Source organism: Mustela putorius, unplaced genomic scaffold (assembly GCF_011764305.1).
Source record: "Mustela putorius furo isolate JIRA1106 unplaced genomic scaffold, ASM1176430v1.1 tig00003896_pilon_pilon_pilon, whole genome shotgun sequence".
Classification (NCBI taxonomy): Eukaryota; Metazoa; Chordata; class Mammalia; order Carnivora; family Mustelidae; genus Mustela; species Mustela putorius.
Genome location: NW_025422045.1, coordinates 4,425,834 through 4,442,878, shown reverse-complemented (window position 1 = coordinate 4,442,878; position 17,045 = coordinate 4,425,834). Strand labels below are relative to the sequence as shown.

The 17,045-nt window shown below is 35.3% G+C and overlaps 1 protein-coding gene across 3 annotated transcripts in view; it reads left to right on the top strand.

Annotated features, from left to right (window-relative positions):
• The window catches only part of ICE2 (interactor of little elongation complex ELL subunit 2), a 63,072-nt gene extending 49,023 nt beyond the window's left edge, over positions 1–14,049 (top strand). For all 3 annotated transcript variants that reach the window (XM_004758779.3, XM_045067518.1, XM_045067519.1), the window contains 4 exons: positions 3,133–3,217; positions 4,541–4,591; positions 7,641–7,899; positions 11,858–14,049. In XM_004758779.3, the coding sequence (XP_004758836.1) occupies positions 3,133–3,217; positions 4,541–4,591; positions 7,641–7,899; positions 11,858–11,980 (518 nt within the window). In that variant the 3' untranslated portion in view covers positions 11,981–14,049. The remainder of the gene's footprint in view (positions 1–3,132; positions 3,218–4,540; positions 4,592–7,640; positions 7,900–11,857) is intronic.
• Positions 14,050–17,045: the final 2,996 nt, after the last annotated feature.

The window sequence follows — 17,045 nt, the reverse complement described above, 5'->3', positions numbered from 1 at the left end:
TATTTGAGAGAGAAAGTATGCACGCATGTGCACAAGTCAGAGGAGTAGCAGAGGGAAAGGGAGAGAGAGAATCTCAATGAGACTCCCCACAGAGTGCATAGCCTGATGTGGGACTTGATCTCATGACCTGAGCTGAAATCAAGAGTCAGACACTTAACTCACTGAGCCACCCAGGTGTCCCTTGACAAAAAATTTTAAGGTTATGGAACAATTGTAATTTTTCACATTGATCATTAAAATCGCTTGCATGGTTTCAGCTTGTATGATTATTTTTATCATCCCATACTGCATGCAAAGCAAGAACTACCTGTTTATATGTATATATGTATGTATTATGATTGGATACATGTATATAAAGCCTTTAATTGTATTATATAAAGACCTTATTTGTACTCTGTAAAGCAGTTTTTCAACCTGACACACAAAAAATACTTGGATAGCACACTGATATACAAAAGAGATTGCTCACGGCTGAAGGGCAGTGGCCGGGAAACTTTCCATCCCAAGCCTTTCTCAGCTGCCCGAGGGCTGGGGAGATAAATATCTCAACACACATATGAGTCATCTAAGGCCTCCAGGTGAAAATGCTCCAATATTGAGAGAATTGTTTACTTCTTGAGGAAGTAGGCCTCATAGAACTTAGCATGGCACTCTCTATGTAGTTATTTTTGGCTGACCATATTTGACATATACCATAATACATATTTTTTTATTGAGATTTCTTTAAAAAGCTAAGACTTGTTAATCTCCTCAAAGGCATATTTAGTAAATGTCTAAATATGTTTTATTGTATTTAATATTCCCTTTCTACAGTTATTAAAGCATTAAAATATGTCTTTGTTATTAGAAATGTCACTGTATAATGAGTGTTAGAATTGTAGAGGTGAAACTAAAACTTGGCATAGGAAATAACAAGTAGGCATAGGAAAAATAGATTTGTTGTTTTAAAGAAAAGCATCTTGTAAAAATGTTTCTAATTCTTTTTATGGGATAAAAGCCAATAAAAGGGGGCTTCATATGAAAATGAGATATTATATGCATTTTTTGTTGTCCCAGTGATTAGCATCAGCTTCACAGGTAATGTGTTTTGATAACTAAATATTGCAAGTTCAAAAATAAAAAGAAAAAATGGTATTATCTCAGCGTTAGTAAGTGTTATACTCTTGTCATACTAATTGTTATTTTTAAGTATGGTTTTTGTATTAACTTGATTATATAACATTTAATGTAGGGCTGTCTTTCATATAATTCTTTCTCAGTATATTTCAAGGCCTAAGTGTCCTGTCTTAACCTGTGTTGTTGTAGTATATACACATTAGTTTTTAAAATGGATGTGTCTACCTTTGCCACTTTGTTTCTTGGAATTCTAGAATTATGTCATATTTGTAAGGAAGTAAGACTTTAAGCACTTTTAAAAAAAAAGATTTTATTTATTTATTTGACAGAGATCACAAGTAGGCAGAGAGGCAGGCAGAGAGAGGAAGGGAAGCAGACTCACTGCTGAGCAGAGAGCCAGATGTGGGGCTCGATCCCAGAACCCTGGGATCATGACCTGAGCTGAAGACATAGGCTTTAACCCACTGAGCCACCCAGGTGCCCCTTTTTTTTTTTAAACCATGTGGAATCTTGTGTGCTTTAATTAAAAGCTGGATTTTCTTTTTGAGCTTTATTGTGGTATAATTAACAGATCAAATTGTAAGATATTTAAAGTGTACATCTTGAGGATTTGATAGACATATATTGCAAAATGATTCCTCCCATCCAGGTAATTAATACCTCATCGCCACACATTTATGTTTTTCCTTTTTTTTTTAATGAGAACATTTACATTCTCTCTTGGCAAATTTCAGTCATACAATATAGTGTTATCTTCTGTAGTCACCATATTATACATTAGAATCTCAGACTCTTATATGGCTGAAAGCTTGTACCCTTTTACCACCTCTCTCTATTCCTTCCTCCCCTAGCCTTTGGGAACCACTTTTCTACTCTATTTCTATGAGTTTGACTTTTATTTTTAGATTCCACATGTCAGTGATACCATGTAGTATTTTTTTTCTCTGTCTTATTTCATTTAGCATAATGCCCTTAAGTCTTTCTTGTTATAAAAAGCAGAATTTCCTTCTTTCTTTTGGCTGAGTAATATTCTATTGTATATATACACCACATCTTCTTTATCCATTCCTCTGTTGTTAGACACTTAGGTTGTTTCCATATCTTGGTTATTGTAAATAATTAAGCTTGATTTTTATAATCTAATTTTTATCTTAACCAGGTGTGGGAATGCCTGGGTAGCTCAGTTGGCTAAGCAGCTGACTCTTGATTAAGCTCAGGTCATGATCTTGGGGTCTTCGGATTGAGGCCTGTGTCAGGCTCCTCTCTCAGCAGGGAGTCTGCTTCAGGTTTCTTTCCCTCCCCCTGCTCATGCGCGAGTGCTCTCCCTCTCCCTCTCCCTCTCTCTCTCTCTAAAATAAATAAATGAATCTTAAAAAAAGAAGAACCAAGTGTGTCTTAGGTATGTGTAGAGCATACCCATACTATAAATTGGACTGTCCATTTGTGTCGATAATAAATGTCATCTCTATGAAAATGCAACTTAAACTAATAGGAAACAGATACACCAATATTTTGACAGTTGTTCTTTAATTCGGCTCTTAGAGATTATTTTTTGGTGTGCACATGTGTAAACTTTTCCATATTCAGCAAATATTTTGGAACTAATACTTTTGTGTCATTTTAAAATACAGTTTTGGGGCAGCTGGGTGGCTCAGTCGGTTGAGCATCTGACTGTTGGTATCACCTAGGTCATGATCTCAGGGTTGTGAGATTGAGCCCTGTCTCAGGGTCTGTGCTCAGCACAAAGTCTGCTTGAAATTCTCTTTCTCCTTTTCCTCTTCCCCCACCCCCACTTACTCTCTCTCTCAAATAAATAAATAAAATCTTTTAGGAAAATAAGTAAAATACAACTTCACTTAATAAACTTAATAAAATGTATAATTTTGCTCTTTTTAGAATGTAAAGTTCCTTTGAGGTTGTTACAATTTTGTAAAAGCATCTTTAAGAAGACTGTATAACCTTTTCTTCCCCCCAGATACTGCAATTGCTCTTTTTAAGTTTGATACTTTATTTTAGGGCATATCGATGCATTTACTTCAAAACTTTTTCTGTTAGAAGAAATTACCTCAGAAGAATTAAAAGAAAAACTTTCAGCACTCAAGTAAGAAAGTTTACTTTGTGGTGGGATTTTTAAAATTTGCTGATGTAATCACTAATTTTTGTTTATTTCTAAATATTTGTTTAAATCATTTATCTTCTCAAGACTTTTAATCCTTTTATACACTGAGGTTTCCTCTAGCCCAGTTTGTGATCCATCTATATTAATCATGTCCCTTTTCAAATTAAATCAAATTCCAGTGATACCAGTCTTTCTACTTCAGGGAAAGGAGGCCAGAGCAAGAGTAGTAGCCCACCATCTGGGAGGTGCATGGGAGCACTCCTTTGCAGGGATGGGAAAGAGTAGGACAGTGATATAGACTCTTAGCTCTAAGGATTGTATACAGTCATTTAGACATCCTAACTTCTAAAATTTTCCCCTGTGCCACATGTTACTATACATCATACTGAAATGAGTTTCTTGGGCTCAGGTCTCCAAATACCTAAATGCAAAGGAAAATAACATACAAACATTATCTAATTTATATCTGATAGCTTTCTGTGAAAATACTGGTGGGAGTATTATCCCTATTTTATGTGTGGGGAAAACTGGAACTTAAAGTGACTTGCTCCAGAGCACACAGCTGAGCTAAAGTGGCTGGTAGTAAGTTTGATTCATGATTAGAATGAGCAATTATCCTTAGACTGCTTGCATAGTTCCAGCTTTGGGGCTTGGTGCAACTTTTGAAGGGTCTCAGGTTCAAGCTTGAATTCTCTGCTTGTTCTTAAAAAATATCCACTTCTATTATAAGGACTGCCTCCTTTGAAGAGTAAGTTTTTCTTTACATGAATTAAAAAAGCTTTTCTGTGCATTGCTCACTGCTTGTCCCACCTTTCTTAGTGAAACCCATTTTTAAATAAATTGTAGGGGAAATGAATTTCGGGTAGAATAGATACTAAAGAAATATATTTCATTTCCCTTTAACTATCCTGCCACCAGTCAGTGGCTTCTCTGGTATCACACATTTAAAATACCTCTCAGTTTCTTTGGAAGCTAATTCACCACCATCCCTAAAAGGCAAACTCTTCCACAGATTAGTTCTGCTAAAGACTTTTTGAATGTTTAAAAAAGTTTATAATTTGAATATAAAATAGTGATCTCTTTACAACTGCCCTGATTTACACAGACCAAATACTTTATGATTTTGAAGAGAAATCGGCAAGTGGCAAAAACTAAGTAAACAATAATTTAATCAAATGATTTTGGTATTCTGTTTTCTATTTCATATTTTTTTTTGTTAGGGTATTTCTTTTCCTGAGGAGCTGTAATTGTTAAGAATAACTTTTTTTGTTATTTAATCTTACAAGAATTTCTTCTGTTTAATAGGATTTCAAGTTTATTTAACATCCTCCAACACATTCTGAAGAAATTGAGTAGGTAAGTTTTTTTGGACCTTCGGCATTGATCTATGTGATTTCTTGGGTGAAAATTCACAGAAAATTTGAATATATGTTACTAGGGGTCATAGAATGTAACCCAGAAATGCAAGATTTATTCTCTTTTGTCAAGGTTGAAATTGTGAAGATATAAATAAGAAAATAATAAGGTAGTATCTGTCTTGCTTGCAATTGAACATTTTTTTCTGTAAGCCTCTATTGTATTGGTTTCCAATTGGCATTGTAACAAATTACCACAAACTTACGGGCCTAAAAAGCACAAACTTACTCTCTTTCAGGTTTGGAGATCAGAAATCTGAAATCATTTTCACTAAACTAAATTTGTGTTAGCAGGGCTGATTATTTTTGGAGACTCTAAGGGAGCAGTCCTTTCCTTGTCCTGATTTTCACCTTTTAGTGGCTAACCTGTATCTCTTGACTTGTGGCCTCTCTCCATCTTCAAAGCATATTACTCAAATTTCTGCTTCCTTTATCACATTGTACCTTAATCACATTTGGAAAGCCATTAAACATTCAAAAGTTCTGGAGATTAGGATGTGGATATCATGGGGGCCATTATGGAGCCTAGCATAGATATATTGTTTACATTTTCAGGATAGGAAAGCAACATAGAGCTAGTGTTCAAAATCATTAAGTCCATGAGAAATCTTAGAAAATGGATTCTCCATCTGGTGATTTATCAGACTGTTTTATTTTATTTTATTTTAAAGATTTTATTTATTTATTTGACAGAGAGATCACAAGTAGGCAGAAAGGCAGGCAGAGGAGGAGGGGGAAGCAGGCTCCCCACTGAGCTGGATGCAAGGCTGGATCTCATGAGATCATGACCCAAGCTGAAGGCAGAGGCTTTAACCCACTGAGCCACCCAGGTGCCCCTCTCAGACTGTTTTAATATGTGAACTTTTATACTCCTTCTGTTATACCCTTACCAAAAGAAAAACTAAAAAACAATTCAAGAGTCTGAAATCAATGTGAAAAATCTCAAAGTTCTAACTCTCCTACCTGTGATGCAACTAGATGTTTGTTTCCTTCTTTATAAAATGATGGTGTTGAGTTCATTGATTCCCTAGGTACTTTTCAGTTCAGTGTCTGTGGCAGAAATTCTATTTTGTATATCATGTTCTTCAGGTGGAGGACAGTACTTATACTTGAGATTTGTTTAATGCTTTTTGAGATCTTATTATCAATATCTTAGTCTGTGTGTTCATTTTCTACTGCAACTATAGCAAATTACTATAAAATTGGTGTTTTAAAACAACCCAAATTTATTATCTTTCAATTCTGTAAGTGTAATAGGTCTTCTGGGTTGAAAGCAGTGTGTCAGTGGGACTGAATTTTATTTTATTTTATTTTTTTTCCTGTAGGCTCTGGGTATGGTCTCTTTTCTTGACTTCTGTAAAGTTTATAGGCCATCTGCATTCCTGGGCTTGTGGCACTCTTTTTCAAGGTTTCAGAAGCATGTTGAATCCTCACATCCCTCACATTGTTCGAACTCCTTTTATAGTTATTTCTCCCCTCTGCTTCCCTCTTCTACATTGAGGGACTCTTATGATTATTTTATTTAACATCCTCCAACTGAGATAATCCAGGAAAATCTTACCCTTTTAAAACCAGCAGGTTGGGAATTACATCTTAACCCCTTTGCCATATAATGTAACATATTTACAGGCTCTAGGGTTTAGTATCCAGGCATCTTTGGAAGGTCGTTATTCTGCCCACCATAGTTAGTATCCATCCATGTACTTTGCACTATAATGGCACTTCTAAAATACTCTTCCTTGAAGCTTCTCCTTCTCCATGAATTCTCTGTAAACTAGAGCTTTCTTCATTTTTAGTAAAGGTAGTTAAAGTATGATTTTCATCAATAAAAGCTCAGTCTTTGAAATGTTATTTATTCCTACTACCAAATTCATTATTACTCATTCCCTTATATGAAAATATGAAAGTGGTTGTTCCAAAAAGAAAGTTCTCCAGAATGTAATAGTAATTCTGAACTTCCTTTGTCAACACCTATTACTTTTCTGCTTAAAAAAAAAATTAATGGAAATATCACTTACCAGGCTTGTAGGCAGATGGGTATAAGTGAAGTACGATTAATCCTTATTTTAAATGATATGGGAAAGAACTGAGGTTTTTCTTGGCACCTTTGAGCTAGAGGAATGTAAAATCTTGTGAAAGCACAAAATATTAATCCTGTCCTTTTAGCTCTTTATGTTGATACACTGAATTCCTTAAACACTGAATTCCTTAAACCCTTGTAAGGAGAAAAGAAAAAGGTAGATATGATGTTTGACAGAAGTGATTATTATAACAGTAGAGGATCATGATTAAGGGTATGGCCTGTAAATTGAACTACCTGAGTTTATGCCTAAGCCCTATACTCAGAACTTTGGGCAAATTGTTTAGTATCTCTAATTTCTATTTACCTGTAATATGGGGTGAATTATTAATATTATGCCTTGAAGATTTGTTGTGGAGGATTTAATAATAAAATGGATATAAGCAGTATGACAGTAAGGTCATGGTAAGCATTCAGTACCTATCAGCTGCTATTATTATTATTCTCATAGGACTTTGTATTGTGATCCATTTTTTTCTTCCACTTTATTTTAAGCTAAGTGAGTGAATGTGCCACATTTCCTTTTATATCTCTTAATCTCTGTGTTACTGGATACAAAGCAAGAGCTATGTTTTTTGAATGGATATATGTTGTATATGTTGTGTGTGGATCCGAGAATTAACAGACTATTTGTTTCCCATAAATTACTGACTACTTAGAAATTGACTGAGGTAACAACAAAAAGAAAGTAATTATGTATCCTGAACTTTTAAATTAAAATCAGTTGCCTAAAAATCATGAAAATTATTAAAAATAAGACTTCTTGAATCTTGTTTGCTCATAACGTATTTTTAGAGGTGGTATTCCATTCCCATAATTGTTTTTGATTTTGCTTATAGATCATGATAAGAAAATACTGTTGAAATTGACACCATGAGCTAGTGAGTTGAAATTTCCTTATATGATTTAGCTTGCAGGAGGGTTCCTACTTGTTGTCTCATGCAGCAGAAGATTCTTCACTCCTGATCTACAAGACCTCTGATGGAAAAGTTACTAGGACAGCCTACAATTTGCATAAAACACATTGCAGCCTTCCTGGTGTGCCTTCCAGTCTCTCAGTTCCCTGGGTCCCTTTAGATCCCAGTTTGTTATTACCATATCATATCCATCATGGAAGAATACCTTGTACTTTTCCGCCTAAATCACTAGGTCCTACACCACAACAAAAGGTAAGATCTTTTTTGCAGTTAAATGTTCCATTAGGTTGTTAATTATTCATCTGTGTCATTGACAATATAATATTTCAACTTCATATCCACATTAATCACATCATCACCTAAAAACTGTATCCATAAGAAGGGTAGATAAAGTTGTATGCTTTACTAGATCCGGTCATCATCGGTGGAAGTTTCTGTTTTTGTTATGTTTATAAGTCAACTAAAGGAAATTCTATTAGCTTCCCCAGTGGGAGCATGAGTAATACATCCACAGAGTTGAATCCCTGTGTTCTTGTGAAGAGCAAAGTAATATTTTTTTGTGATTCTTATTTGTGTGTACTGTTTCATTTCATTAAATATTTGAGGCAATTTGCAGAAGAATACTTACCATAAAATTATGATGATACAATTAAAAATTGATAAGTAGGATATAGAAAAATTAAAAAGTAAGTGTTAGTAATTAGTGAATGCAGTACCTTATTAAATGTACAATAAACTGTTAAGGACTAAATTGCTTGCTAAGTATTGTATAACTCAGTATTTATTGAGTTATAATTAACATTACTCTCTTTATTGAATCCTTCCCAGAAATACCAGTTGAATGGTTTTTCCCTGTCTGAAACTTTTGTAAAGCCATGGCTAGAGATACTCTTCACTACGTCACTCATTCTTTATATCTTGTAAGATAACTCCATTTGAGGTTTAGCTGTAGGAAAAGTTTTGTTCTATACAAATGAATCTAAGTATTCAGGAAATAAAAGCTAAGTGTATTTTCCTTCTGGGCTGCGAGAAATCTTGGAGTCAAAATTATTCTGACTTCCATAATCTTCTCAATATGTGTGTCCCAGAACATCTGTCAGTCGTGTATCCTGTGGATATCTTTTGTTCTTTTTTTTCTTTCTGTGTTATATTAATCCATAAATGTTTTCAAGTCCTTTTAGAAATAGCTGGAATGCAAATATTGAGGACTTTTTAAATAATTTACCTTGAATGAAGTTGTTTACGTTTTTCAGTAGTTTACCCTAATGTTACTGTTTGGGAGGCTCTTTTTAGAAATGAGAACTCCTTGCACATTCTTAGCTAACTTTGGCCATTAGAATATATATGGTTAACTAGTTGCTACAAATGAAAGAGTGGATGAAGTTAATATTTTAGACCATCTTATCTACTATTCTGGTTGGTTATTTCCAGTTTAAATTTCATTTGAGTAGTAATTATTATAACTAATTAAGGCAACTTAATTAGTTATAACTTAACTAACTTAAATATAATAATTGTCACTAACTTAAATATAATAATTGAAAACTACTTTTAAAAGATTTATGTTCTTTCTAGGATAATGATTTCTCTTTTACTTAGAAATTCTGCAGGGCACCTGGGTGGCTCAGTTGGTTAAGTGTCTGCGTTTGGCTCAGGTCATGATCACAGGGTCCTGGGATCGAGTCCTGCGGAGCCTGCTTCTCCCTCTACCAGCTGCTCCCCCTGCTTGTACTCTCTTTCACTCTCTCTCTCTTAAATAAATAAAAATCTTTAAAAAAAAATTTTTTTTAAAAGAAATTCTGGTTATGGTCTATTTCCTGTGACATATAATTCTGTATGAGGATAACTTACTCCTTTTTGGTTTAATACTTTGATACAATGTTCAGGGTTTGGCCACATAAATATGAAATCAAACAATTCAATTATATGTATGCCACTGAGCAGTTGCTGATTTGTATTTTTTAAGACACTTCACACTTTCAGTGACAGAAACAGATCCTTCGTGAAATTATCTAAGACAGCTGTTAGGTAGAGTAAATGGGTAGATAAATTAATGTTTGGTTTGGTATGTTTTTAAGCCCTTGAAAGTTTTTTGTGATGTCTTACATACCTCCCTACAATCTAGCCCTATGTTTGGTGAGAATTACCCAACCTTCCTCCCTTAGTTCCTCCTAGCTAGGCCATGGCAATGGGACTTTCTAGTCTAGTCAGGTTAAGCACAGATAGGGTTTCTAGCCTTAGCAGCAGCAGGAAAATACTGAAGTTTCAGGAAACCTGAGGAAGTAGTACCCTATATGAAGCAAAAATCATCCACATATTTCGTGGTGTCAAAACTCATATAACAGGGGCACCTGGGTGGCTCAGTCGTTAAGCACCTGTCTGCCTTTGGCTCAAGTCATGATCACAGGGTCCTGGGATCAAGCCCCACATCAGATTCCCTACTCAGCACGAAGCCTGGTTCTCCCTCTCCCACTCCCTCTGCTTGTGTTCCCTCTCTAGCTGTCTCTCTCTGTCTCTAAACAAAATCTTTTAAAAAAACAACTCATAAAACAAATGTATCTGCCTCTGATACAGTCCTTTAGTTCCTGTCCACTTGAACTCATTTCTCATCTTTGTGTAGTGCCTTAGGTACTAACCCTGAGAGACACCCTAATAGAGTCCGTGTCTGCCTCCTGCTGCAGGGAGAAGAGATTAATAGGAGAATCTCATTTGTTTCCTATGCTACTTTTGACTTCTTCCTCTTCCAGTCCTTTTGCAAAGTCTCTGTGCCAGTCCCTTCTCTCCTTCTACAACTTCTATAATAAACATTCATTTTACACACACAAAAAAAATCTTACAATGGAAGCTTCAAAATGCTTTCCACAGCGATAAAATAGATAGGGTGGTCAGTGTAATCTTATGGTAGATACCAGCTGAGTGGGCAGTAGTATAGATAATCTAAAAATCACAGCTTTTTTCTAATTACTGTGTTAGAAAAGTTCATCAGATTCAGACAAACACACTGGCATACTCAAATCCCAGCTGGACTTTTTCCTTTATGGTCACCTGATCGTAAACCAAAAAATGCCTCTGAAGAGATAACTTATTAGGTTAGGGAAGCTGGAGTCTGATTCATTCTTAGTGAGCCAGTAGCCCGGTGGAGCAATGCTAATAATATGTCTATTAGGAAAAATGAATGTGTTTGGAGTAGCAATATCACCCATCACCATCAGGTCTGTAATTCAGTAGATAGGATGTAAAGAAACAAAGGATGCAAGGTGGCCAGGGAAAATAGAGGCAGAAATGGATAGGTTCTGGGCAAATGGCTTTAGGCTGTACAGCTTTGGCCCTTCTCTCCAAAGGCTGACTTTATCCATTACCCCTTTTAAAAACTATCTGTTCTCACTGGCCAAAGAGATGACAGAATTTCCAGCTCTCATCTTCAGTAGGACTACAGTTAGCAAGGGCTTGTATCCTAAGAATATGCCTTCCCATTTCTGTAGTCAGTGAGGGTAGGCAGCTAGTTGTCCTGAGGAGGAGTCGATATTAAGATAGAGCCAGCACCCTAACAAACTTTCTTCCTCCCACTTCTCTTCCTTTTTTCCTCTGTAGCCTCCTTCCAGTTTTTTCTCCCCCTTTCTCTTTCTTTCTTACAAGAATCTTCTCTTTTAGTCCCTCAACTTTTCCTTTTTACTTGAGTTATTTTCTCTTTTGCTTTCCTGTTTTTCACATTTATTCCCCCCCGCTTTTTCCTATAGACTCATCTGTCTTATTCTTTGTCCCTTTCTCCAATTCTGTAATATTTTTCTCCCTCTTGACCACCTCTGACCTGTTTCTTTTATTTCCTTTCTCTCTCTCCGTATTTTTCATTTCTTGCTTTCTCCTGCCCTTCAGTGTCATTATTGCAAACACATTGCTCAATAGTACTGTCCTTCCATCATTTTCTAATTTAACATTTCAGCCTCTTCCAGAATTAACACAAAGAGTGGTTTTCCCCTGCTTCTCTCTATCTACCCTTACCTCTTCCTTCCCTGATTGCTGTTTGAAAGTTTAGTACCTTAAACTGTGTCAGATTAAAGCTTGTTTAGAAGCAGCCAGATAGCTGGAGATTAAAACCATATAAAGGATGAGTTGCAAGGTAATTAGTACATATATAAATAATACAGAGCAGAGTTAACTGTATATAAATATTTTGTAAACATGTTAAACCATTCTTTGCTTCATCTCTTAGGTTGGTGGAACAAGAATGCCTACACGCAGCCGCAGGAATCCAGTTTCCATGGAAACCAAAAGTCTGCCTATTCAGCAAGTTGAAAATGAAGGAGAAGCTCCAAATAAAAGAAAAATAACTTAAGGACTCTACCATGGAAAATGAAGAAAAACTAGTTCTAACAATGTTCAAATTAGAAAAGTTTGAGGGGAAATATGCCTAGATCAGTGGACAAGATGAACATTTTTATTTTAGTGTCTTTGAGAGTTCTTAGAGTGCCTTGAAAAAATATATTGGCCACGTGAAGGAATGTTTCAGCTAAAATGGAATGTTATACTTTTAATGGTTGATGTTTGAGGAGAATCTGGATATGTTTTAACATTATCATGGCAGGGAAACAGAGAAGAGAAATATTTTTATAGTAGACCTTTTCCAAAAACTGTAAATAGGAAAATAATTTGCTTTTTTCAAGAGCAATATGTATCATTGCGTGTTATGTTAATAATTTGAACTATATCACCAGTCTGTTGAGATTGGCTCAAAAAGTTGAATCTTGCCACTGTCAGGGTTAATTTAGAGCCAATGTAAACCTTGCTTCTGACCCATTGTGACAGTTTTTATATACTATTTTTAAATGATTGTTGCAAGTTAATAAAGTTATCTTTAAAAACGATGAAATTCCATTGCAAAAGCCAAAAATTAAGATTAAAAATAAAAAATACATGCTTCTGAAAAGTTACCAGTTAACAGTTCCTTGTTGGTCAACCATCAATTTGTTTTTAAAAAGACAAACCTTCTGTGGTGTTATAGGTTTGGGGATAGATCCCCTATCTCTTGGCACAAATTTCAACTGAGTGTTGAAATATGCTACTCAAAGCAGAGATGAGAGTGTTTTCCAGAAAAATCTCATTATTTCAACTGAAAAGGTTAATGTGTGATAAAACATAAATTATTTTTTCTCATCTATACTGATTAAATTTCCGAGGACCACATAGATCAATTTGGAAAAGTTATCACCTGATGTTGCTGTAGCCAATTTGGACTTAAGAAGAAATGGACTTATTTAATTTGTGTCTCTTCGTCCTTTAATGTGGGTTAAAAGTTTCAGAAATATGTGCATCATTTGTAAAATATAAATTTTGTTATCCAAAGTAGTAACTTCTTTGTTTTTGGAATTTTTTTTTTAAGATTTTATTTATTTATTTGACAGAGAACACAAGTAGGCAGAGCAGCAGGCAGAGGGAGAGGGAGAAGCAGGCTCCCCAATGAGCAGAGAGCCCGATGTGGGACACAATCCCAGGACCCTGGGATCATGACCTGAGCTGAAGGCTGCCGCTTAAATGACAGCCATCTAAGCACCCCATGTTTTTGGAATTTTTTAATGTGTTTTATATTAATAGAAGAAACGAGTCCAAGAAATCTTCTCAACTATTACCACTAACAGTTGAATATTTTTATCTTCAACTACCAAGTTTTGTTTTTAATTATTTTAGTCCATTATAAAATATTTTTAAATTAATTAATAATTATTAAAACTATTTTATATATTTTAATATATGATTTCTTCCTCATGCCAGTCCTCTTTTAAACATTGAACTTTTTTTTTTTTAATGGACATGATTTTTCTTTTTTAACTTTGTCCCATATTCCCATATCCCAGAAATATTTTAGTTGTGAATCATTTGGCAGTGAACCAAGGGAGAGGCAGGGTTTCCTTTGGAATTTGCTCTTTTAAAAAAGCTAGACAGTGATTTCTTCAGACTTCTGAATCCCAGAAAGACTTGGCTTTTGATTTTTTAATACTACTTTTTATTTAGTAAAATGTATAGTGTTGCAAGTAATTATTTTGAAATTATCTTAGCCATGCATTTCAGTAACCCTGATTATATATATATATATATAAATCTAGTCTTAGTATTTTACTTGTGCTTAATCAGACCTCTTTTATAAGATGTATTTGATCATGCATGTGTTTTTTTTCCTTGATTTTTAGTACAAGCATACCTCATTTTACTGCACTTTACTTTGTTGTACTTTGCAGATACTACATTTTTTACAAATTGAAGGTTTGTGACAACCCTGTGTTAAGCAGAGTCAATGTTGGCAAGGATGTGATGAACCTGGTCCACTTATACCTATGGTGAAGTTATAATTTATACATACCTCTTAGAAAACATTTAGTTCAATAAATGTTTGCATTTGTTTGACGTACATCCTAAAGAAGGTCCCCATTTTACTCTCATAATCTTTTTTAACATATCACAGTATTTGCTTATTTGCCTTTCTTCTTGACTATATTATAAACTATGCAAAGGCAGGAACATAATTGTTTTGTTCACAGTTATGTAACAAACACCTAACCTGGTTTACTATCTTATAGTTGCATAGTAAATTTAAGTTGGATGAATAAATGAATGTCTAGATATCAAGGATAGATTTTATTTTTTCCAGGAGCTCACATTCTAATGGAGGAGAGAATACCGATCGATGGGTAAGTGCTCTGATAAAGTAATATAAGAAAGCCATATAACCTGAACCTGATAATTAAGGAGAGTTGAGATGAAGCATGAGGGGAGTCTTTTTAAAGTGTGTAAGAGTTCTAAGGAAAGAATGAAAGATCTATATGGAAAGAAAGAAGCATATGCAAAATTGAAGATGGAGACATTGTAGGCTCTGACTTAGATTTGAGAGAAAACACTCTAGGACAGGAGCAGATATGCCATGCTATGACATTTGAATGTTTTCCTGTGCAATGTGGGAAGAAGTAGTGAATTTAAATTTAAAAAAATAACACAATCGGGCTTTTGAAGAAGTTCTTGTTAGCATTAATCTAGAGAATGAAATAGAACTGGGAAAGACTGTAGGGAAGGAGAAAAGTTGGAAAGCTGTGTTATAATAATTGAAAAGTAAAGGCCTGGAATTAAAGCAATAAGAGAGATGGGCTCAAGTATCAGGAGGAAAAAATAGTGACTTAGTGAAATGGTTGGTAGGAAGTGTTAAATAAGGCTTCCAGAGAAATCCCAATTCTTCATTTCAGATACTGGGTAAATAATGGTGTTACTCATTGAGAAAGTAGGAGGATGAGTATGGGTAGGGTGGAAAGGGTTAAGTGAAAGTGTTCATTTCCTAGGTGGCTGGAAGGCCCAGTTGTTAAGGGTCTGCCTCTGGCTCAGGTCACAATCCAAGGATCCTGGTATTTAGCCCTGCATCAGGCTCCTGGCTCAGCAGGGAGTCTGCTTCACCTTCTTCCTCTGCCCTTACCCCACCTCTGTCTTGTTCTCTCTCTTAAATAAGTAAAATCTTTTAAAAATAAAAAAATAAAAAATTTTCATTTCCTTTCACCATATTTGTTCCTTAGATTCTAGGTTTGGATGCAATATTAGTTATATATTGCTGTATAATAAATTACCCCCAAATTTAGTTAAAAAAACAAACATTTATTATCTGAGAGTTTCTCTAGGTCAGAAGATGCAGCTTAGCTGGGATTCTGGTTCAGGGTCTTTCACAAAGTTACAGTCAACCTGTTGTCTGGGGCTGCATTCATCTCAAGGTTTAACCTGCTGGAGCAAATACTTTCTAAAGGGTGGAGCAATTCTTTCACTGATTGTTGGCTGGAAGACTTATCCTCGCTGCATGTACTTCTTCATGAGTCTGCTTGAGCATCCTCAAGACATGGCAGCTGGCTTATCCCAAAGTGAGCTATTGAAGAGGAAGAACCAGAGAAAACCACAATGTCTTTTTGTCTTGAAGGTCAAATACTGTCCCTTCTGCTGTATTTTCCTCATTAAATATGTTAGTAAGTGCACACCCAAGCCCCACCTCTTGAAAGGAGGAATAAAGAATTTGTGAACATTTTTTAACTACCACAAATGCCATGAACATTTTAAGGATATAGAAGAAGAATTAGGTTTAGGGTAGAAAAGAAAGGACACTGTTTAATGTCTTATTACCAGTATGCTGAATCTAGAGGTGGTTGATAATTTGAGTTTTGAACTCAGAAGCCTGATTTCAGCACTACAGATTTGGGAATTGTTGGTATGTCTGTGGTAATTGAGAGAAATGGAAAGGGTAACATAGCAGAAATTAGAATGAGAGAAGGATCATGAATGGAACCCCAGAGAAAATCATATGACTTCACTCAAAGAAGTTTCATGTAAGTGGCCAGTATGGAAGTCATGTTTATAAACATTAAGGAATGAGTAGAAGATGAGGTGGAAACAATGACATTTTTCATTGCTAATTGATCAACAAAACTGGGAAATAGTTTCACTATTTAGATCTTCTTTTGCAACTGCAAAGGAAGTTAACCCGTTCCTTTCCATTTCTACTTGGATTCTTAGTTTTGGACACTATAAACATTTTTGATATATTACAAGGAAGCATGGATTTAGGGTAGAGTGGGGAGAAAACACTTTAATGTTACATTATGAGCATACTAAATCTGGAGTTTCTGACTGATACACATATTAAGATGTTTGTTATGTGTTAAAAGTATGTGGTACCTTTTAATCAAACTAAGAGTATTTGATATCAAGATTTATTAAGTTTCTCATTGAGATGTAGGAATAAAGATGTATTTCATTGATCCTTCCACTCTTGCCATGTTCCCTTTGGGTAATGTCTAGACTTACCAAGGTATGTAGGGGCAGACAAAAAAAGCATCTATCTGGGAATTGAATCTGATCTTCCAGGTTAATCTTACTGAAGGAGTTGAGGCCCAGCTGTCTATTTCTAGGATGGGACTTTGAGATTGCCTCCTCAAAAAGAAAGATTCAAACAGCAATAGTAATGTACTATTGCCTTGGCATAAATGTTTTCTTTCAATATATGAACTGCTGGAAAGTGATCAAGCGAGGAGCTACAAAAGGATTGTGTTTTATTGCTAAACATGCCTGGTATATTCTTATTAATTCTCCAAGGAATGGGAGGAAAAGCCACAGAATGAATTAATTGCGGTTTTGAAAGTGAAGAAACCTAAAGAGGCTGTCAATAGTGGGTTGAATTCCTCCTTCCCTTTTCTTGAGAATATGCATTTCTTGGAGGGGAAAAGGAGGAAATCTTTTCTATACTCCCTATCCTAGGTTTGGCTTGCTCAAAAATGTACAGCACCAGAGGGTAAGTGCATATTAATCTTAAGAGTCGCAGTGCAGCAAGGCAATGCCACGCTGATTCCGTGGGTTTCACCTCTCTTCCAAGCACTGCATTAATG